Genomic DNA, 21,925 nt, shown 5'->3' with positions numbered 1-21,925 from the left:
AATTATCTTGCTCAAAAAATATTTTCTAGAGAGCAAACAACAAAGTTTAAAAGAGAATTTACATTTCTTACACAAAAATCGATGATCAATTTGAATTTGGTTAACCCAAGTTTTAGGAGGGAGATTTTAAAAGACTAAGCAGAATTACAATCATTTTCCAATTATTCAATACAAAGTTTTCTTCTTCTAAAGAAAGGGTCTTTATAACAAAATTTTATTCATCTTTTAGGAAGCAGATAAGATAAAGGGAAATCTGACAAAGAAGAGGGGAGGCCTGAGGCTTTGCAGTGGTCTGAGAAGAAAGCTTCACAAAACCATAACCTAGGCACCTCAACCCAAGCTCCAGAGCTTAGCTATCTCAGGGGTCATGGAAACTGAGAAATCCCTCAAACAAAGCCTAGGGGAAAAATTCACATAAACTGGCACCACATTTTTAAAAATTATCAGACAATAATCCTCACTTATATACTCAGGAAACAGAACCTATGTTTCTGTTCTAAAATCTTATTATTCAAAGCAACTTTGAAAGGAATGAGAAGTAGGAGAGAATTTAGTTAGGGTTAAGATCAGAGAAGTTCTTCAGGACTCAGGTTTGATGGGATGGGTTTCTCATTTTTGTCTGCTTGAATGTGCCAGATGACAACATACATGCAGATTTAACTGTACTGTACATATGATCAACAAATTGCAGATTTCAAATGAATTCAGATTAGCAACTTTCTGCAGATTAACAAATATGCAGGAAGGAAAAAAAAAAAGGCCTGAGTTTGAGACCCCACTTCACCCACCATCTTTTCAACAGATCAGGTCAATAATCAGGTCAACTGGTTTCTCCAAGTATGTTTCCATATCATGCAGCAGCACCAGTGATACAGTGACAAGGATAGTGACACTGTTGTACAATGGTCATAATAAACACAGTCACAGCTGACATTACTGAATATTCACTGTGTCACAGGGATCGACCTAAGTATTACGTATCAGTTGCAGGTGTTAATTCATTGATTCTTCACAACAATCCTGCATCCTAGGCAATATTATTAGTCCCACTTTATAAGAATAGAGTGAAACACAGAGAGGCTAACTAATTTGCCCAATCTCACCCAGTTAGTAAAGAGGAGAGCTGGATTTCACACTCAAACTGTCTGGTTCCAGCCCACACTCTTAACCTATATGATGTAGAGTATAAAGAGAATATCTACTGTATTTCCCATTTTAATTGTTGTCACAATACAAAGTTGAGTCACTATAAGTTAAAAACACATAGGATATAACCTTTCTGTATTATGCATAATTATTATAAACAATTGGATGCTATTTGCCACCTGATTTGCTTGTGTCTATCACTCATTTGTGTGTGCATGTGTGCTAAGTCGCTTCAGTTGTGTCTAACCTTTTGTGACCCTAGGGACCAGAGCCTGCCAGGCTATCTGTCCATGGGGATTCTCCAGGAGAGAATACTGGAGTGGGTTACAATGCCCTCCTGCAGGGGATCTTCTTGAACCAGGGATCGAACCTGCAACTCTTAGGTCTCCTGCACTGGCAAGTGAGTTCCTTACAACTAGTGCCACCTGGGAAGCCCCATCACTCATCACGCATTACTCATTCCTTAAGCAAACAGTTAATTAACACAACTCTGCGTTACATACTCAGGACTTCTAGATGAGTAAGATACAGGTATTCATTAGCATATGATCAAGAAATTATTCCATTATGCTTTACTCCCGTCTCCCAAAAAGCATCTCTCCCTAACATCCTCTTACTTATAAAGGAAAGAAGACCTTAGCAGATTCCTTTAAATTAAAGAGCAAAACTACTTCCTATATACCTTCTCTATTCTCCTGTACCAGGAGAATTCCTATTCTTAGGCAAAAAGTAACATTACTAAGACCTTCCTTAGGAAATTCTTGGTGTATCCTTCAGGGATATACACGGAATGACCGTGATTGAAGGCTTACACTTCCTGGACAAGGATTCTCAACTGGATAGCATAACCAGAAGGAACCCAGAGAAGATAAAAAGAAAATCATGGCGCATGCTAAAAGAAAAAGATTCAAGAAATTTTCATTAGTGTAGAATTTCTAACTGAAAATGACAAAACTGTAGTTGCTAATAGAGCATGTTTATTTAATCTATAAATTTACCTATATCTTGTCAGATATATAGCCTTTTAAATACCACCATTTTTTCTATTTGGGCTTCCCAGGTTGCACAGTGGTAAAGAATCTGCCTACCAATGCTGGAGATGCAAGAGACTTGGGTTCAATCCCTGGGTCAGGAAGATCCCCTGGAGAAGGAAATGGCAAACCACTCCAGTCATCTTGCCTGGTCCCATGGACGGAGGAGTGAGACAGGCTACAGCCCATAGGGTCACAAAGAATCAGACATGTCTGAGCACCACCAGCACCACCATTCTTTCTATTCATCTCTGAGATTCATTTCCTTAATTATTCTGCTTCTATTTCTAGACATTATCCTTAGCTGGTACCCACTGTTTTGGTCAAGGCAATTATTTATGGTCTGTTCTAACTGGTCAGTGTCTACTACCGCTACTGCTACTGCTAACTCGCTTCAGTCGTGTCTGACTCTGTGCGACCCCATAGACAGCAGCCCACCAGGCTCCCCCATCCCTGGGATTCTCCAGGCAAGAACACTGAAGTGGGTTGCCATTTCCTTCTCCAATGCAGGAAAGTGAAAAGTGAAAGTGAAGTCACTCAGTCGTGTCCGACTCTTCACAACCCCATGGACTGCAGCCCACCAGGCTCCTCTGTCCATGGGATTTTCCAGGCAAGGGTACTAGAGTGGAGTGTGCCATCACCTTCTCCAGTCAGTGCCTGGACCATACCAATTGTTAAGTATTGTGGCCACTGCCCCTACTTTGTACTCCCTTTTTCATCCCATTATAGTTTGTTAAAATTTATCTCCTAAGTCACTTGTAGAAAACTCAGATTATATTAAATTAGATCAATTTAACCTAATAAGAGTGGAAAATGGGAGAATTTGGTTAGGAAGATGAAACTTTTTCTCATTCCCAAGCTTTCACAGATTACACAACAGAAATATACAAACGACTATGACCACATGACTGTTTATATACTAGCTGGAGAAACATGGGCAAGCATGTTTTCCATTATTACAGCAATAGGCAGTTCAGGGTCATATCTGTTTCTCTGATATAAAAGAACTGAATAGATCCCTATGGTGAGGCAGTGAATACTTACTCCATTTCCTGAGCAAATAGTGCCTTCTTTATTGCTTAAGCAAGTACTAAAGTTGAAGGAAGCCACAGGAAGACACCTGTGTTCTAAACACATCATTTTGGGACCACAGGGTGTCCCGTCTTCCACATAGCCAAGGTCAACATCTTCATCAAGCTTAACATGCCCACCACTAAAAATAAATTGAGAGCAAAAAGAAAGCGGGATTCTGTTAATTTACATTTATCTTGAGACTACATTTAAAAACTTAAAAGTAGGCAATATCACTTTCTCTATTTTCTCTTTATTACCTAATTTTAAAAGTAGCATAAACATTTTCAATCTTCAAATGGAGAAAGTAATTGAATCTTTTGATCTAATTATTTTCAGAGATATTTATATTCCTTAGGATTTAAATGTAATTATTATAACAAGGGCCTGAAATGGCTTTATCATTTTCCTTTGGCTACTATGCCATGTACAAGTCAAGTAAGCCATTATTAATAACATTTGATTTGATAAATAAGTACCTTCAAGATTTTAAATACATTTCAAACAATGATGAGAATTTTGTAGATTTGGTTACATTTCCCCAAAAGATTGTTCTATTTGCAAACTATAGTTGACCTTTGAACGACATGGCGGGTAGGGGTACCACCCCTCCATGCAGTTGAAAATCCAAGTTCCACATCCACAGATTGAACCACTGCGGGATTATGTAGTTTTGTAGCACATATTTATCAAAAAAAAAAAAAAAAGTCCTGTATTTACTGAAAACAACATGCACATAAATAGACCCTTGTAGTTCAAACCAGTGTTGCTCAAGGGTCAACTCTATATTTGAGAATGGCTAAATGACTGAGCACTGAACTGAACTGACTGAACTAAAACTATTGCAACGACTATTCAATACAGCAACCCATACATTAGGTAGGAATAAAAAAGAAACAGGATAAAAACAAATAAATAAATAGGACAGGGACTAAACATGTATATTCACGATCTATTTATTCATATAATACCATGTCAATGCTACTACAAAAATTTCCATTCTTATTGTTTATTTTTATCAAAATTATGCATGCATATAGTTTTATGAGTTAAATAGGCAAATTGGTTTTTACAATGCAGTGAAGGGATTCACTGCCCCTACTCCTCTTATGTCCTTCCCTGGAGGAAATCACTTTCTACTCTTAACTGATTCTTTTTAAATTTGTGTACACATTATTAAATAATGAGTTTGTATCACTACTATTTTTAGTTTTCCTATTTTCAGTATTATCAATTGACTGCCCTCTATGGAATTTGAGAATTCATCTCTTTCCCCTTTCCTTCCATTACACATTTTGTTGATCAATAGTTAAATCAACAACAAATCATGCATTGTTAGGACTTAGTAAATGAGTGATATAGTACACCATAATTATACCTTTTCTTTTACCTGTACAACTTTTCATTTTCCCTCAGACTCGGTTCAGTTTAGTCGCTCAGCTGTGTCCTGACTCTGCAACCCCATGAATGCAGCACGCCAGGCCTCCCTGTCCATCACCAACTCCCAGAGTTCACCCAAACTCATGTACATCGAGTCGGTGATGCCATCCAGCCATCTCATCCTCTGTTGTCCCCTTCTCCTCCTGCCCTCAATCCCTCCTAGCATCAGGGTCTTTTCCAATGAGTCAACCTTTTGCATGAGGTGGCCAAAGGACTGGAGCTTCAGCCTCAGCATCAGTCCTTCCAATGAACACCCAGGACTGGTCTCCTTTAGGATGGACTGGTGGATCTCCTTGCAGTCCAAGGGACTCTCAAGAGTCTTCTCCAACACCACAGTTCAAAAGCATCAATTCTTCGGTGCTCAGCTTCCTTAACAGTCCAACACTCACATCCATATATGACCACTGGAAAAACCATAGCCTTGACTAGAAGGACCTTAGTCGGCAAAGTAATATCTCTGCTTTTCAATATGATATCTAGGTTGGTCATAACTTTCCTTCCAAGGAGTAAGCGTCTTTTAATTTCATGGCTGCAATCACCATCTGCAGTGATTTTGGAGCCCCCAAAATAAAGTCTGACACTGTTTCCACTGTTTCCCTATCTATTTGCCATGAAGTGATGGGACCAGATGCCATGATCTTCGTTTTCTGAATGTTGAGCTTTAAGCCAACTTTTTCACTCTCCTCTTTCACTTTTATCAAGAGGTTTTTTAGTTCCTCTTCACTTTCTGCCATAGGGTGATGTCATCTGCATATCTGAGGTTATTGATAGTTCTCCTAGCAATCTTGATTCCAGTCTGTGCTTCTTCCAGCCCAGCGTTTCTCATGATGTACTCTGCATATAAGTTAAATAAGCAGGGTGACAATATACAGCCTTGATGTACTCCTTTTCCAATTTGGAACCAGTCTGTTGTTCCATGTCCAGTTCTAACTGTTGCTTCCTGACCCGCATATAGTTTCTCAAGAGGCAGGTTCAGTGGTCTGGTATTCCCATCTCTTTCAGAATTTCCCACAGTTTACTGTGATCCACACAGTCAAAGGCTTTGGCATAGTCAATAAAGCAGAAATAGATATTTCTCTCTGGAACTCTGCTGCTTTATCGATGATGCAGGGATGTTGGCAATTTGATCTCTGGTTCCTCTGCCTTTTCTAAAACCAGCTTGAACATCTGGAAGTTCACAGTTCACGGATTGCTAAAGCCTGGCTTGGAGAATTTTGAGTATTACTTTACTAGCATGTGAGATGAGCGCAATTATGCAGTAGTTTGAGTATTTTTTGGCATTGCCTTTCTTTGGGATTGGAATGAAAACACCTTTTCCAGTCTTGTGGCCACTGCTGAGTTTTCCAAATTTGCTGGCATATTGAGTGCAACACTTTCACAGCATCATCTTTCAGGATTTGAAATAGCTCAACTGGAATTCCATCAGCTCCATGAGCTTTGTTCATAGTGATGCTTTCTAAGGCCCACTTGACTTCACATTCCAGGATGTCTGGCTCTAGATGAGTCATCACAACATCAAGTCTCTTATTTGATCACTGAATCATCTGTCACTAACTCAAAATTACTCCAACCCTGCTGTCAAAATCTCCACTTAAGATGTGTCTGAACATCAGTTCATCTTGCTGAAATAATCTCTCCTAGAGTTTCCATTTGGAGTTCCCCTGCTCCTATCCAATCTGGTGGGCCCTGTAAATGGTACAGAGCTGGGTATCTTGGCTTTCTCCAAGATACTATTCATTGGAGGATTGCCGTCTCTCTCCAGAATGGATATCTTGTTTCCTAAATTCCCTATGTTTCTTTCTTAGTTTTCTTCTTTATTTTGGTGGAGCACAATTTCTAATAGCTTCCTGAGAAAGGACTTAGGGGAATAAACTTGGGGCAAACTTGCATATCTAAGTGTTTCTTTATTTTCTACCCTCACACTCGATTCATAGTTTGCCTGAGTACAGAATTCTACTTTGGAAATTATTTTCTCATTGTCTTTCAGATCCCAGCACTCTTGTTGATAGATTTGAAACCATTCTAATGCCTATTCCTTTTTTTTTTTCCTCTCTCTCTTCTCTCTAGAAACAGTTGGGATTCTTTTTCCTTAGGTTCTGAAATTTCATACTGATAAGTTTTGATGTATTACTAATTTCACTGATTTCACCTTGCACCTGGTGAGCCTGGTAATATGGAAATTCAAGTCCAAAGGTTCTAGATAACGTTCTTAGAGTTAGTCATTGCTAATTTCCTCCCTGCTGTTTTCTCTGTTCTTTATTATTTATATTCTAACATGGTTAGCTTTACTCTATGGCCCTTTCTTTGTCTCTTTTACTCTACTTTCTGGGAGATAATTTCAACTATTGAGTTTAATTTTTGCCATCTTTTTTAAAATTTCTAACAGCTTTCCTTTGTTTTCTCTTAATATTCCTCACTTTTAAAAATTCTACCCTATTCTTGTTTCATGATAGAAGTATCTTAAAATATTTATAGGTAGTTTTTGCATTTTCTGGTCATTTCTGTCTCTCTTTTCAGGTTAGAGTCTTTCTTCACAAATCTGGTCACTTGTTTATATTTGAGTTGGGGAACCAGACAGATGATTGGAAGTTCTGGGACTTTCTGACTGAATATCAGTGAGGCTAGTCCACTTCTATACACCTCTGATAACTGATTTTTCTGCTGACAGTAAGCTTGGAAACCTTCTGTTTTATTCTTTGCAGACTGTAAAGCTCAAATCTTTCATGGGAGGATGAGCAGTCACCAGCTTAGTTGGATCAGGGAACAAAGCTGTAGATCTGGCAGCTTCTCTAACAGAGTTCACCTGTCTTTTTCATTTGAGTTCCTTCCTCTATCCCCAAATCCTTTATTCCCTCTTCCAGAAGTAGATGATGCTGCCCATTTGAGCCTTTTGGGACTGGCAGTACATCCTGAGTCAGTTTCTTGGTTTTCCCCATTACTGACTGAGGACTTCAGCATTTTTAGTTTGATAATCATCTGCCACACATCTGTTTGTTCTCCATGTTCTAGAATTTTGTTGCTGCAGTTTCCTCTCCCTTTTTCTGCTTCCCTATGGACATACAAATTCTAGAAAAATATCTGTTTAGTGTCATTTTGGTGGGACTTCATAAGGGAGCAAAAGAAGATACATTTATTTAATCCACTGATAAGAATGAAATGCAAACTAAACCCTGCAAGATTTAACTGGACAATTAAACATAACTCTAGCTACCATACAATAGTCCACATTCAATTAATCCTTCCCTTCTGTCTGTTCTCTGTCAGGATTTACTTAATCATCCCTATGGACTAGAATCCATTTCATCTTACTAACATACATATGAACTGAAAATAGAAGTAATCCTAAGCTTCATTCCTGGGAAATAAGATGGCTAATGTTCTCACAGAATGGTTAGCTCATTACCTGCAGTTTAATGTTCTTCCCTGCTGCACAACTAAAGTAGACGTGATTTCACCATCGAGTTCTCCAAGTCTTGGGATATTACCAATGTTCGTACACAAAAGGTAACCACAAAGCACATCCCTGTGTTAAAAAAGTACCAAGTATTTACATCTTCCTTCAAAGATACAGCAAAATCCATACAGTTAGAACAATAATGTTATCTTACTTAAGCATTTGTTTTTTCATCAACTGTACTATTTCTTCAAATTACAAGCAAAACAAAATAACCTCAAATAAGTTTACTTCCAGCTTTAAAAACTGTCTTCTCTGAAACTTTTGGTGTGCCAAAATCCCAACTATGTTCTAGATTTTCCTTTATTGTCCGCAAAGTATTTATCTAAAGAAAATTACCCATCAAATGGACTTCTTTTATATCTGAATCTCTTTCCTCATAACACATCACAGGATATACTAAGACATTAAAAAAAATATTTGATAAGTGAATGAGTGAACTTTGAATGAGTATTCTTTTAGAATACAATGTTTTCTTCAACCAATGGCACCAGAATTAAAGAACAGATTATATACTTTGTGGCTTCTCAACCACATAGGATCATGATTCCTTTTCCAATATATTCCACTTCTCCCCCAGCTAGCACATACAATTCTAATTTAACTTGTAACATATTTTCATTTGTGTTAACTATTATCTTACATATTCTCTATATTTAACACATTTTAATCATTAAGATAGATAATGATAAACATATTCTAATAAATGTCTTGCAAAGACTTATTAGCAGGCCAGCAACTATATATGGAATATTAGACTTTACCATATAGAAAGAGAAAAATTAAGACTTGCATCTATCGCCAACGTAGAAATATATGTACTACTGTATTAAAAAATAAATTTTAAAAGTTATATCATCACATTATTGTATATATCACAAATTTAAATGCTTTTTAACATAGAAGACATACAACATTTTTTGTTGGAGTTTACTAAATACTTTAGTATAATATTAAAAACATTAGACGATTTTTATTCTTAAGGAAATTATACTGTGGGTAAGAAGAGAAATTACATACATTAAACATCTATAAAACATAGAGTTAGTGACAAGGACCATAAAAGTAGTAAAAGGATGCAGGACAAGAGGGAGGTGTGGGGAAATAAATAATAACAATTAAAATAATCCAGAAATAATTTACAGAGTAAGTGCTATCCAAGGGGGTGGGGATGGGTAATTTTTTGGATAGGTAAAATTTTTTTATGGAGTATATAGGGTACTTCCTAAAGTATGAATAGCACACATACCCATGTGAAAGTAGGACAATAAAATATATTAAAAATGGCAAGGTTTGCTAGACTTTGAAAGAGTAGAAAAGAAAAAAACAAAATATGTAGGTTGGGGAAAATTATGGAAGAGGTACAGTGCCAACCTAAGGTTCCATTTCATGTATTAAGCAAGATGGTATTGCATTAAACAAAGTGGTTAAAAGAAAATTCTAAAATCAGACTGCTGGGTTCTAATTCTGCTCTTATTATATCCTAGCTACGTGACCTTAGTCAACTTAACTGTCTCAGTTTCCTCCTCCATAGAATAGGGCAAACTACCATTAAGATTAAATGACATCACTTATGTAAAGTGTAATACAGTTCCTAACACATAGTGTGCACCGAATAGATGTTATTCTTACTATCAATTAAGTATGTGGAACCAGTGAAATTTGAACAAAGAACTGACATGGTCAAAAGGTTCAGGAAAATATTATTTTGATGGGATCATGCTAGATGCTGCTGGCAGAGAAAACTAAGAGGTTTCTCTATTAGTTGAAGAATTGACATAGGTCTTAGTTGGGGTAATGCAATAGGCACAGAAATGAAGAGATGAATTAAAGACAAATTGTGGAGGAGTGAAAGAGAAGAATAAACATGATTTGTCATTTGGATAATGAATCAGAGAGAAGGTAGCATCAAGGATCACTCTGAGGCTTCTAAACAGAAGGAGAGTGAGATATTAAGATCTTTGGGGAAAAGAGTTCTCTAGTAAAGTCAGAGTCAGATAATTCCATCTATCAGCACTGACAACATTCTGTTGGCTTTAATTTTGGTTGCCTTTGAGATGCTGACAGGTGTCTTCTAGGTGAGAAAGACCTAAGGCAGCCGTAGGCATCGCCTGAGCCTTAGGAGAGAGGTCAGAATACATATTGAGATTCAGAAACCCTCTGCAAAGGTGATGTTGGAACTCTGGGAAGAGATGAGGGAGAGAGAATGCTTGATGGCATGCAGAAAAACAGGCAAGTCCTGGTGGCTGAAGAAGCGGTGCCCGGAACGAGGTATACACTCGGCCCGTTTCTCCATCTCACCGTTTGTTGCACTGTATCCACGTGTCTTTGTCTCTCCCACAGTTGCCCTTCTCGGTGCCTTCTATATTCAGTTTCTCATAGCAGTATTTGTCTGATGACATCACATCTGAAGCAGAATAGAGTTTTCTATCAGTGAGAGATAAACCACATGAGCCGTTCAACTGTTTGCAGTAAGGGGAAAACACTTGTGAAGAACTCTCTTCTTTCACTACAATGTTACCAATTGCAAAGGTTGTACCCCTGCTTCACAAGAGTTCCCCATACCAAAAGCACCCATCACTTGGGTGCATTTCTCACAAATGCTCATTTAAAACTTGAAAAGAAACCTATTTAGATCTTTGATATGATGCCGGCTGTAAGTTCTGAGAATAACACTCCTGAGAATTTTGCCAATAATTGCGGAAAGATGCTACCAAATGGTTCATTGACAAATGTTCAATGCTTTAATCTCAGTGCCAGATATAAAGCATGAATTTTTCACTCAGCAACTTTTATGAATCATAAAGACAATTTTATTAAAAGAATGATGCACGATAATTAAAGACTCAAGAAAGAGCAGTATTTCCACCTTGTTTATTAATTCTTAATGGCTATCAAAAAGTTACTCTGCTTGTAAGCAAATCTCAATTCATGTTAAATCTCTGATTGTCAAATAACATTTTAATTCATGTCAGCATTTTTGTCAGGATTTTATTGTTGCTAAAGCCAAGGTCAGTTAATGGAGCTATCCAAGATTTAGATCAAAACAACTTTTGCAAACTAATCAAAAGATGAGTATATTTTTTAAACTGATGATGTTTGGTAGTTTCTTTTCCTACTTCTTGCTGTCAGCCACTAATTTTTCTCCAAGAGGAGGAAGCAAAAACCATATTTCTTTGTCCAGAGCATAAGCCTACATAACTAAAATGTTCTCCCATCCCAATGTTTCTCTAGTTGTTCAAAAGAGAGCATACACTTCCATTCCCAAAAGGATTATAGCCAGTATTTGTGACAGTTAAGGGTTATCATTATCTTTATAGCTTGCTTTCCAATATAAATAATCTTTTGAAAGAGTTTGAATTAAACACTTCTTTCAGAAGGGCCAGTAATACTTCTGGAAAAATATAACATTTAAATATGCATTTAAATTAAATGTTTTAAATATAAATGTTACATATTTCCTTCTGAAAATCTACCAAACTTTGAAGGGAATAATATTAAAATTTCTTTCTGATATGACAGAGCTACCTTAGCAGAAATTCACCTATAACTAGGAAAACCAGCTAGAGTTTAAGAAAGAGAGATAAGAAAGAAAAGGCAATTCTAGCTAAAAGGCTACAGTTCTTATCCAAGGGTGCCCCACTTGGGGTCCATGTCCATTCCACATAGTTGATGGGTTTTGCCTTAGGATACTAAGTTAAAGACAGCATAAGAGCATCAGAAATCCAGGTATGCTTTGTTCTCCAAGTTGCATACCCTAGAATGGATTTTACCTGCCTGACAGAAAAGGCACTTTCCATCCAAAGACATGGCTAACTAGCCAAGACGTACAGAGCTGTGTCTTATCAAAGGAGGTGCTTTTCTGTAATTTCCACAAAAGTGCTCCTGCCAAGAGCTGCAGTGGCTCTGAAAGTCCCCAAGTCATAATAAAGTGGTTGAAACATTACTTCCATCCAGTTCACATGCCCTTGGGCCAGCTGCCAGACTTGGAGAAGGCTCAAGCCTTGTCATTTACTCACTTTGCCCCCAGATGTATTTGCATTGTCTATCCCTGGTTTTACATCTTCCTCCAAAGCAAATTCCCTAAAATGGAAAAGCATACCCATTAGCAGCACAACGTCTACTTCCATCAGGTAACTGAAAACTATGACCAGGAAAACTAGTAGGTGAGTATTATAAAGGCATTTTACCTTCAGAGTTGACTACGAAACATTTAATATGATCTTCCTACTTTGGTGAGACTTAGTATTTCTTTTGTGCTGGTATATAGGAAACATTTAGGTAAAGATGAAGTAACCTACCTGGACACCATCACAGGAATAACCATCCATCTTATGAATATTGGGGGCACACTAGGAAAAGAAAAGAGAAATATGAACCAAATGCACAGCAAGATATTAAGATGAGCTAATCTCTCTCAAGGTTTTCATTTTGAAAATGAAGTCTCATAATACAGGGTGGTTTCCCAAATCATCTGAAAATAAAAAAAAAAAAAACAAGATCAAGAGAAAACAAAAGGAAATGTAACAATTGATGCATTTTCCCCTAAAAATATGGATCTACCAGAGGAAAAGAGCAGTTGATTTGTAAATCCTTATTTACAGATAGAAAGAACCAACAGCAAAGACTCAGCTAACTTAGACAGACACACTAGTTCTCAGAGTAAGAAAAACAGGAACACAAGACAAAGCCAGAAGGATGCCACCAGATGGAGCAATAGATACGGTTTCCCCTTTTTTAACCATGAGAAGTAACAGTTCTTATACTTAGAAGTGAAAGTCTACCTTGGACATGTCAGAAAAAGACATGTTTTATAGCCACCCTCCCCCCTTTCTTCCCTTGGAGCAATTGCAGAAAAGACTGCAAAAGATTGCAAAGCATTCCTATCTGGATAGAAACAGAGTGTAACTTTAAAATTTAGTATACATTTTTCTATTATTATAGTAATTACATACGTATTTGAGAAAAGTTAGGAAATGTAAAAAAAAAAAACAAAAACAGGAAGAATGAAAGACCAAAGTCTCTAATATTCCCACCATCCAGAGACAACTATTTTTTATAATTTGGTATATTTTTTTTCCTCTACCTTTTTCAACATAATGTGGTATTTTATAATATAAGTATAATCAGATTATAGATAATGCTTTATATTCTGTTTCAGCCCTTTACTTTCATCATGCAAATTTAACTTTTTTGTAGGTATCATCTTTATAGCTATAACACATTCCCTGAGCTAACAAGTCATATAATCAATGTATTAAAATATTTACTTATAAATATCTCAAATTTATGCCATTACAACCAGTGCAACAAGAACACCTTTGTATGCACATAATTTTCAGATTTAGATTTCTTTTGAAATCCTGCTTATCACATAATTACATTTTAAAGAAGTTGCTTTATCATACTTTCATTCCCAGAGCCCATTAGGTAATTATTCATTGTATCCCCATCCTCACCAGGCGTAAGCTTAGGAAAACAATGCTAATTAGACAGTAAGAATGCAAATCTTTAATCTCTTAAGATGACCGCTTTTCAAAGAAAGCATTTTTAATGGTTAAAGTAGGGCTTCCCGGGTGGCGCAGGGATCAAGAATCTGCCTGCCATTCATCTGATGAACATCTAGGTTGCTTCCATGTCCTGGCTATTATAAACAGTGTGGCGATGAACACTAGGGTACACGTGTCTCTTTCAAAGCTGTAGTACATATACATAATGGAGTATTATTCAGCCATTAAAAAGAATACATTTGAATCAGTTCTAATGAGGTGGATGAAACTGGAGCCTATTATACAGAGTGAAATAAACCAGAAAGAAAAACACCAATACAGTATACTAACACATATATATGGAATTTAGAAAGATGGTAACGATAACCCTGTATGCGAGACAGCAAAAGAGACACAGATGTATAGAACAGTCTTTTGGACTCTGTGGGAGAGGAAGAGGGTGGGTTGATTTGGGGAAATGGCATTGAAACATGTATAACATCACATGTGAAATGAATTGCCAGTCCAGGTTCAATGCATGATACAGGATGATTGGGGCTGGTGCACCGGGGTGACTCAGAGGGATGGTACAGGGAAGGAGGTGGGAGGGGGGTTCAGGATGGGGAACACGTGTACACCCATGGCGGATTCATGTTGATATATGGCAAAAACCACTACAATATTGTAAAGTAAAAAAAAAAAAGAATCTGCCTGCCGATGAGGAGATGCAAAAGATGCGGGTTTGATCCCTGGGTCAGTAAGATTCCCTGGAGTAGGAAATAGCAACCCACTCCAGCATTCTTGCCTGAAAATTTCCATGGACAGAGGAGGCTGGCGGGCTACAATCCATGGGTTCGCAGAGTTGGACATGACTGTCTGAGCACAGCACAGATAAACCACTACTAATTCTCTTTTCTCTAGAGAAAGGAAGATGTGGGCAGTCTTCACTTTGCATGGCTCCAGTGTGAAGGAATTTCACTAACTATGGTTTTGTTAAATAACACCCGTACCCCCAAGACACAGTTTCAGTTTCAGTTACCACAGTAGATTAAGTGCGGGTAATTGCATGAAGAACAAACTTTGCTGTTAGCTCTTCAGCCCACCAATCGCTTGGTAAACAAGATACGGCCATCACGGTCAACAGCCTGTCTAGGCGCTTCTTTCAGCGTCTGTCAGGATTGATCACTGAGCGTCTGTTCATTCAGTGCATGTACAGACAACAAAGGACATAGCTTGTTGCCTTTCTGTCTCTGGGTGATACCATGTGACATCTTATAATAAAACTGAATAGTTGAAAGAGGAAACTGGCCAAAGGTGAAAGTGCAGCAAAGAAATGAAAAGTGATAACACTGGAAGAGAAAGTAAAATCAAATGTAAATAGCATGACAGAAAAAAAAAATCAGTGACTATGCGAATGGGATGCTGATACCACTGTTCAGCAAAACAATTCCCATTCACAACTTCACATCTCTTGGATATTTCACAACATTGAAAGCACAAAGGATCATGTCAAAAAACTGACCCAAAGTTAGGAGAGTAGCAATTCAACAAGACACAGGAAAGATGCTCACTAAGTATCATTAGGTTTCTGACCAGGAGAAGGCAAGCACGGCTCAAATTACCGATAAGTTTTTTACAAAGAAATAAAATGTGTTAATTTTCAATATTTTCGTTTTAATTTAATGTGAGCTAAATAAATATTAGTTCATTTTTTTTCATTTCTCTATTCATTTAAGTCCAACAGTAAGGGAGTTTTTAATCACCTGATATTTTTTAAAGCTCACAGAATAATTGTAATTTTTTCCATTGATTACTACAATACGGTTTCAGCTTTCATGGTCACTGCTGTGATCCTGCATTAAATGCCAAGAAAGGACTGCCTGTATACACATACACTGAGATCTGTGATCCCCTGACGAAGTTTATTAACTTCTGTATCTTCCCTGAAGTGAAAGTGTTAGTCGTTCAGTCATGTATGACTTCTTTCAACTCCATGGACTGTAGCCCACCAGGCTCTTCTGTCCATGGAATTCTCCAGGCGTGAATACTGCAATGGCTAGCCATTCTCTTTTCCAGGGAGTATTCCTGACCCAGGGGCCCGTGTCTCCTGCATTGCAGGCAGATTCTTCTTTAACATTTGAGCCACTAGGGAAGCCCTTATCTTCCCTACTGACAACTAAATGATATTAAATCCAAAATCAGCAATTAGTGGCAAGCTGTTTCAGGTAAATAAAAGTCAAGACAGGCCCTGCCTCAGAACCCAGTATCCTGTGGTTCTCTCTGCCTTGTCTAACTCGTTTCAACCAGTTGAAGAGAGTCTTTCTGTTTCCTCCTTCACTAGCTGGACTAAACACAAAAGCCTTTTATTCCCTACTTTCAACAAAAACAAAATAGTTAAGGCAGATATACAGTCTTAAGATTAGTTCAACGGTAAGACAAAATCACACTGAACATCTGCTCAAACTTTGCTTACTGAAACTTCAATTCCAAAAAATTAATGAAAGGAAAGAAAGAGTTGACGCGAAAGAGAAACATGAATATCTTGCCCATTTCCATTCCATCTGAGGGTCAGTTCACTAAACTCCAACTTTTCCCCCCTTGGATTCAAAGAAATGATTCATAAGTTACCTGGCTTGAATTTCCAGAGCATGTTTCACGAATGTCACAATCATTTACTGCTTCACGGCACACGGTTCCCATAGGCTGAAACTAAAATGAACAAAACTCAATGTGCAAAACTGTCAAAGGAAAAAAAAAAACAAACCTCTTACAGTATCATCTTAAAAATGCAAAATGAATTTTTTTTGGATAGGAATACCTTAAACTAGTTTAAGATGAAAATCTGTGAAAACCATACTGCATGAAAATGTTAATTTAATAGTTCTCAGGGCGAGTTTCTCACATATGAAGTAATTTGCATAGTCATCACACATAGCCTTACAAGATCTAGCTAAAATAGGATGTGCTTGATGGTACATCTGTACCAGAAGGACAAGCCAGTCCAAGTTCCAGCAATTCTTTCTTCCAACTAGCTTATGGATTTATACTTTATCCTTCATTCTTACTGGCACTTTTATCATATTATTCTTTTTTACCTCATCAGCTAAGAATTTGAAAGTTACATTTTGGACTGAATTGTAAAAGTTAGAGGAAATGGCAAAGCTATTTCCTTTCATGATTTCCTTTACCATCTTCTCCTCCTGCATCATTTTTTTTTTACAGATCTATAGCTTGGTCTTTTATTCCCTTTTAATGTTTATATTATTTGTACCTGTCTGTAAGACTCTTCTTTGGTCTGTTTTCAACTCACATATTTTTTTTAAGCATAGGAGTCATACAAATAAACTTGTATGCTTGTTGGATTCATCAGTTGCAAGAGTATTCATTAAAACAAAACAAAAAGAGATACATAAAGCTACCATCTTTCTCTTTTCCTCTTCAATCCCACTCTCTTTCTTGCTCTAAAAGGTTACTATTTGGGGCTGCATCCTTCTGTGTTTCTAACTCTGCTCACACAAGCATATACAGTATTCTAGACCCCTTTTCTCCCCCAACACACACCCACACACAACTTCCATCCTCTCTCCCTGGTTCACCATCCTCCAGGCAGTTGAGCCTCCTGTTGCTCATAGAACATGAGCAGCACAGTGCCAACTCCAGTCAGGAATTCAACAGATACTTTTTCCAAAGGGCTGAACAAAATTTTGTGTTTGTTCATTCATTCATCAAGCATTTACTAGGCACTTAAAATGTGCTAGGCACAGCCAGTGGAGATTCAACAGAAAACAAACACAAGAATCTTGTTCGCAAAGAATTTAGAATTTAGTGGGGATGATATCACTCTAATGGCAGAAAGTGAAGTGGAACTAAAGAGCCTCTTAATGAGGGTGAAAGGAGAGAGTGAAAAAGTTGGCTTAAAACTCAATATTCAAAAAATGAAGAACATGGTAGCTGATCCCATCATTTCATGGCAAACAGATGGGAGAAAAGTGGAAACGGTGGCAGTTTTTATTTTCTGGGGCTCCAAAATCACTGCAGACAGTGATTGCAGTCATGAAATTAAAGGACTCTTGCTCCTTGGAAGGAAAGCTATGACAAACCTAGACAGCATATAAAAATGTGATGTCAGCAGAGACATCACTCTGCTGACAAAGATCCATATAGTCAAAGCTATGATTTTTCCAGTAGTCATGCACAGACGTGAGAATTAGACCATAAAGAAGTCTGAATGCCGAAGAATTGATGCTTTCAAATTGTGGTGCTGGAAAAGACTCTTGAGAATACCTTGGTCAGCAACAAGATCTAACCAGTCCATCCTAAAGGAAATCAATCCTGAATATTCACTGGAAGGACTGATGCTGAACCTGAAGCTCCAATACTTTGGCCACCTGATGCAAAGAGCCAGCTCATTGGAAAACACCCTGATGCTGGAAAAGATTGAAGGAAAAACAAGAAGGGGATGGTAGAGGATGAGATGATTAGATAACGTCACCAACTCAATGGACATGAATTTTAGCAAACTCTGGGAGATAGTGAAGGACAGAGGAGAGGCTGTACTGCAGTGTATGGGATCACAGAGTCAGACACGACTTAGCAACTGACCAACAACAACAAATAGGCCATAAAAATCAGGAAACAAGCAAGATAAGTTAATTTAATATACTTTGGTTCTCTTCCTCCTGGGAATTGGTACAAGCTACCATTTTAGAACTTTTGAGGTAGAAGTATAAGCAGATTTAAGGTACAGTTCATACAAGAGTGTAAATGTTCACGAATTGTCAGGAAACTTCCAAAAATCAGCATGGTAGAGGAGGACTTGTGCTAAGTGCTGGGGTGAAGCAGTAAGTCAACCCAAATCACCACCCTCTTGGAATTTTCACATAAAGAAAATAGAAAATGAGCAAAGAAGTAAATAAGCAATATTTTACAGCAGGGGTTCCCAAATCATGCCTCAAGGACAATTTTGGCTGCCTGTTTGTGTTGTATTTGAAGTTTTATTAGAACACTGCCACATGTTTCCTCTGTATTTTTGATGGCTGCTTTCAAAGAAAGAGTTGAGCAACTGACATAAAGACCTTATAACCCAAAAATCTGTCCCTTTACAGAAAGTGTTTGCTAACTCTGACTTACAGATAAATCATTATAAACACATATAGAAGAAAACAAAAATACACATGCTTCCTCATTTTGTTCTGATCCCTCTTTTTCATTTCTTCTTCTGCTTCTGACTCCTCTAGGAGCCCAGGGTGGGGTGAGATGGGAGTATGGGGTAGAGAAAGTGGCAGAACAGATCTTACTTGACTGGTAAAGTTGTAACTCATATTCTAAGATAGTTAACCGTACCATTTTATTTTATGTATTTTAATTCTATTATTTTGTACTTGCTCCTTTCAGTGATTATATCACAAAGAGCTTAATTCTATGAATCCAAGAAAAAATGGCATAATTGACTGCATTTGATGGATCAGTCAGTTCAGTCGCTCAGTCATATCCGACTCTGTAACCCCATGGACTGCAGCACATCAGGGCTCCCTGTCCATCACCAACTCCTGGAGTTTACTCAAACTCATGTTCATTGAGTCGGTGACGCCATCCTACCACCTCCTTCTCCTCCCACCTTCAATGTCGCCCAGTATCAGGGTCTTTTCAAATGAGTCAGTTCTTTGCATCAGATGGCTAAAGTGTTGGAGTTTCAGCTTCAATTTAATGGATGGGCAGACTTAAAACATTGAGGATTAAAATATATGATTAGGAATCCCTAGATGGCAGTTGGAGAAACTAACAGAGTAAACAGTTGAGGTAGACAAAATGAAAAAATATGTGTTTCACATTTAGTTTCGTCTTTGTTTTTTAGAGAGTGCTTTCAGAGATCTCTGCCAGTGCCTTGCTTCTCTTAAAACTCTGCCAGAGACACAGTGGTAAAGTGGGAACAACAGAAACTGCTGCCAGCAGATCTGGGGTGTAACTGCACATTTCTTCTTTACTAGCTGAGTAAGACTATGCAGGTTATTTCACTTCCCTGAGATAGGCATTGCTCAGCTGGAAAAAATCTAGATAATAATATCCATCCCCAAAGTGTAGCTATGAGCATTATCTAAGACAGCAGTCTCAACCAGAGAATATTTGGCAATGGACGGAGGAGCCTGATAGGCTGCAGTCCATGGAGACGCTAGAGTCGAACACAACTGAGCGACTTCACTTTCACTTTTCGTTTTCATGCTTTGGAGAAGGAAATGACAACCCACTCCAGTGTTCTTGCCTGGAGAATCTCAGGGACGGGGAAGCCTGGTGGGCTGCCATCTATGGGGTCGCATTGAGTTGGACACGACTGAAGCGACTTAGCAGTAAGACATCATGGTGTCATGACTTGGAGGGATGCTGCTGGCAACTAGTAGGTAGAAGTCAGAGATGCTGCTAAATAGCCTTCAAGACATAAGATAACCCTCACAATAAAGAACAATCTTGCCAAAAATGTCAACAGTGCCACAGTTAAGAAACCTGGATATAGGATGATATATTTTGCAAGTACTTAGTACAGCTTCTGGCACACAGTAGGGCATTAAATATGATAGGTTCATATTTTGCCCTCTATTAATTCATTAGAGCCGATCAGTCAGCAAAGAATTAGTAAGAGAATGCTGTGCATATTTATTCATTCATTCAGCAATTATTTACTGAAGTCTTGGTCCAATTACAGTGCAAATGCCTGGCTCTGCCTCTGCAAAATGTACAGACTGGAGGGAAAGAAAGATATTATACCTTAGAAATAATATAAAATTATACCAGATTTTATATGAGGAAAGAAAAAATGGATTTCTTAGAGCAAAGCAAGCCCCAAATTACCAGAGTCTTGATGTAAAGGCTTAACTATTTGGAGACAGGCATGAGGATGTTATTGGGAGAAGGAAAATAGCCAAGGTGTGTAAAGATGCATTGAACAGTGATGTACAACAGATGAAAGGTGTTTTAATGTCTACAAAGATTTCTTTTGTTGCCTCAACAGCTAATACATGAGACATTTCAAGTTGAGCACCATGAAAAGAAGATGACATCACCCTTATGGCAGAAAGTGAAGAACTAAAGAGCCTCTTGATGAAAGTGAAGTGAAGAGCAGAGTGAAAAAGTTGGCTTAAAACTCAGCATTCAGAAAACTAAGATCATGGCACCTGGCCCCACCATTTCATGGGAAATAGATGGGGAAACAATGGAAAGAGTGGCAGACTTTATTTTGGGGGGCTTCAAAATCACTGCAGATGGTGACTGCAGCCATGAAATTAAAAGATGCTTACTCCTTGGAAGTTAAGCTATGACAAACCTAGACAGCATACTAAAAAGCAGAAACATTACTTTGCCAACAAAGGTCCATCTAGTCAAACTATGGTTTTTCCAGTAGTCATGTATGGATATGAGAGGTGGACTCTGAAGAAAGTTGAGCGCTGAAGAATTCATGCTTTTGAATTGTGGTGTTAGAGAAGACCCTTTAGATTCCCTCGGCTGCAAGGAGATCCAACCAGTCCATCCTAAAGGAAATCAGTCCGGAATATTCATTAGAAGGACTGATGATGAAGCTGAAACTCTAACACTTTGGCCACCTGATGCAAAGAACTGACTCATTTGAAAAGACCTTGATGCTGGGAAAGACTGAAGGCAGGCAGAGGATGAGGTGGTTGGATGGCATCACCAATTCGATGGACATGAGTTTGATCAAGCTTCCGGAGTCAGTGATGGACAGGGAAGCCTGGTGTGCTGCAGTTCATGGGGTCGCAAAGAGTCAGACATGACTGAGCAACTGAACTGGACTGAACTGAATTGAATATCTACTTGGCTTTACAATAAAGGAAACACATTATTCAAAGAATAGTTTCATTTAAATTATATTACATTATGTTATTATTATTATTATTATTCAGTTCAGTTCAGTTCATTTCAGTCACTCAGTCGTGTCCGACTCTTTGCGACCCCATGAATATCACAGCATGCCAGGCCTCCCTATCCATCACCATCTCCCGCAGTTCACTCAAACTCATGTCCATCAAGTCGGTGATGCCATCCAATCATCTCATCCTCGGTCGTCCCCTTCTCTCCCAGCATCAGAGTCTTTTCCAATGAGTCAACTCTTCGCATGAGGTGGCCAAAGTACTGGAGTTTCAGCGTTAGCGTCATTCCTTCCAAAGAACACCCAGGGCTGATCTCCTTTAGAATGAACTGGCTGGATCTCCTTGCAGTCCAAGGGACTCTCAAGAGTCTTCTCCAACACCACAGTTCAAAAGCATCAATTCTTTGGCGCTCAGCTT

The 21,925-nt window shown here is 38.1% G+C and overlaps 1 protein-coding gene across 4 annotated transcripts in view; it reads right to left on the bottom strand.

Annotated features, from left to right (window-relative positions):
- Window positions 1-21,925, bottom strand: part of ADAM22 (ADAM metallopeptidase domain 22) — a 234,306-nt gene that overhangs the window by 33,119 nt on the left and 179,262 nt on the right. For all 4 annotated transcript variants that reach the window (XM_069588182.1, XM_069588181.1, XM_069588179.1 and 1 more), the window contains exons 18-23: window positions 16,260-16,340; window positions 12,444-12,494; window positions 12,162-12,225; window positions 10,444-10,549; window positions 8,092-8,211; window positions 3,222-3,390 (exon numbers count right to left, since the gene is read on the bottom strand). In XM_069588182.1, the coding sequence (XP_069444283.1) occupies window positions 3,222-3,390; window positions 8,092-8,211; window positions 10,444-10,549; window positions 12,162-12,225; window positions 12,444-12,494; window positions 16,260-16,340 (591 nt within the window). The remainder of the gene's footprint in view (window positions 1-3,221; window positions 3,391-8,091; window positions 8,212-10,443; window positions 10,550-12,161; window positions 12,226-12,443; window positions 12,495-16,259; window positions 16,341-21,925) is intronic.

Source organism: Ovis canadensis, chromosome 4 (assembly GCF_042477335.2).
Source record: "Ovis canadensis isolate MfBH-ARS-UI-01 breed Bighorn chromosome 4, ARS-UI_OviCan_v2, whole genome shotgun sequence".
Lineage (NCBI taxonomy): Eukaryota > Metazoa > Chordata > Mammalia > Artiodactyla > Bovidae > Ovis > Ovis canadensis.
Note: the sequence above shows the minus strand (reverse complement) of the source record. Positions and strands in the feature narration are given on the sequence as shown.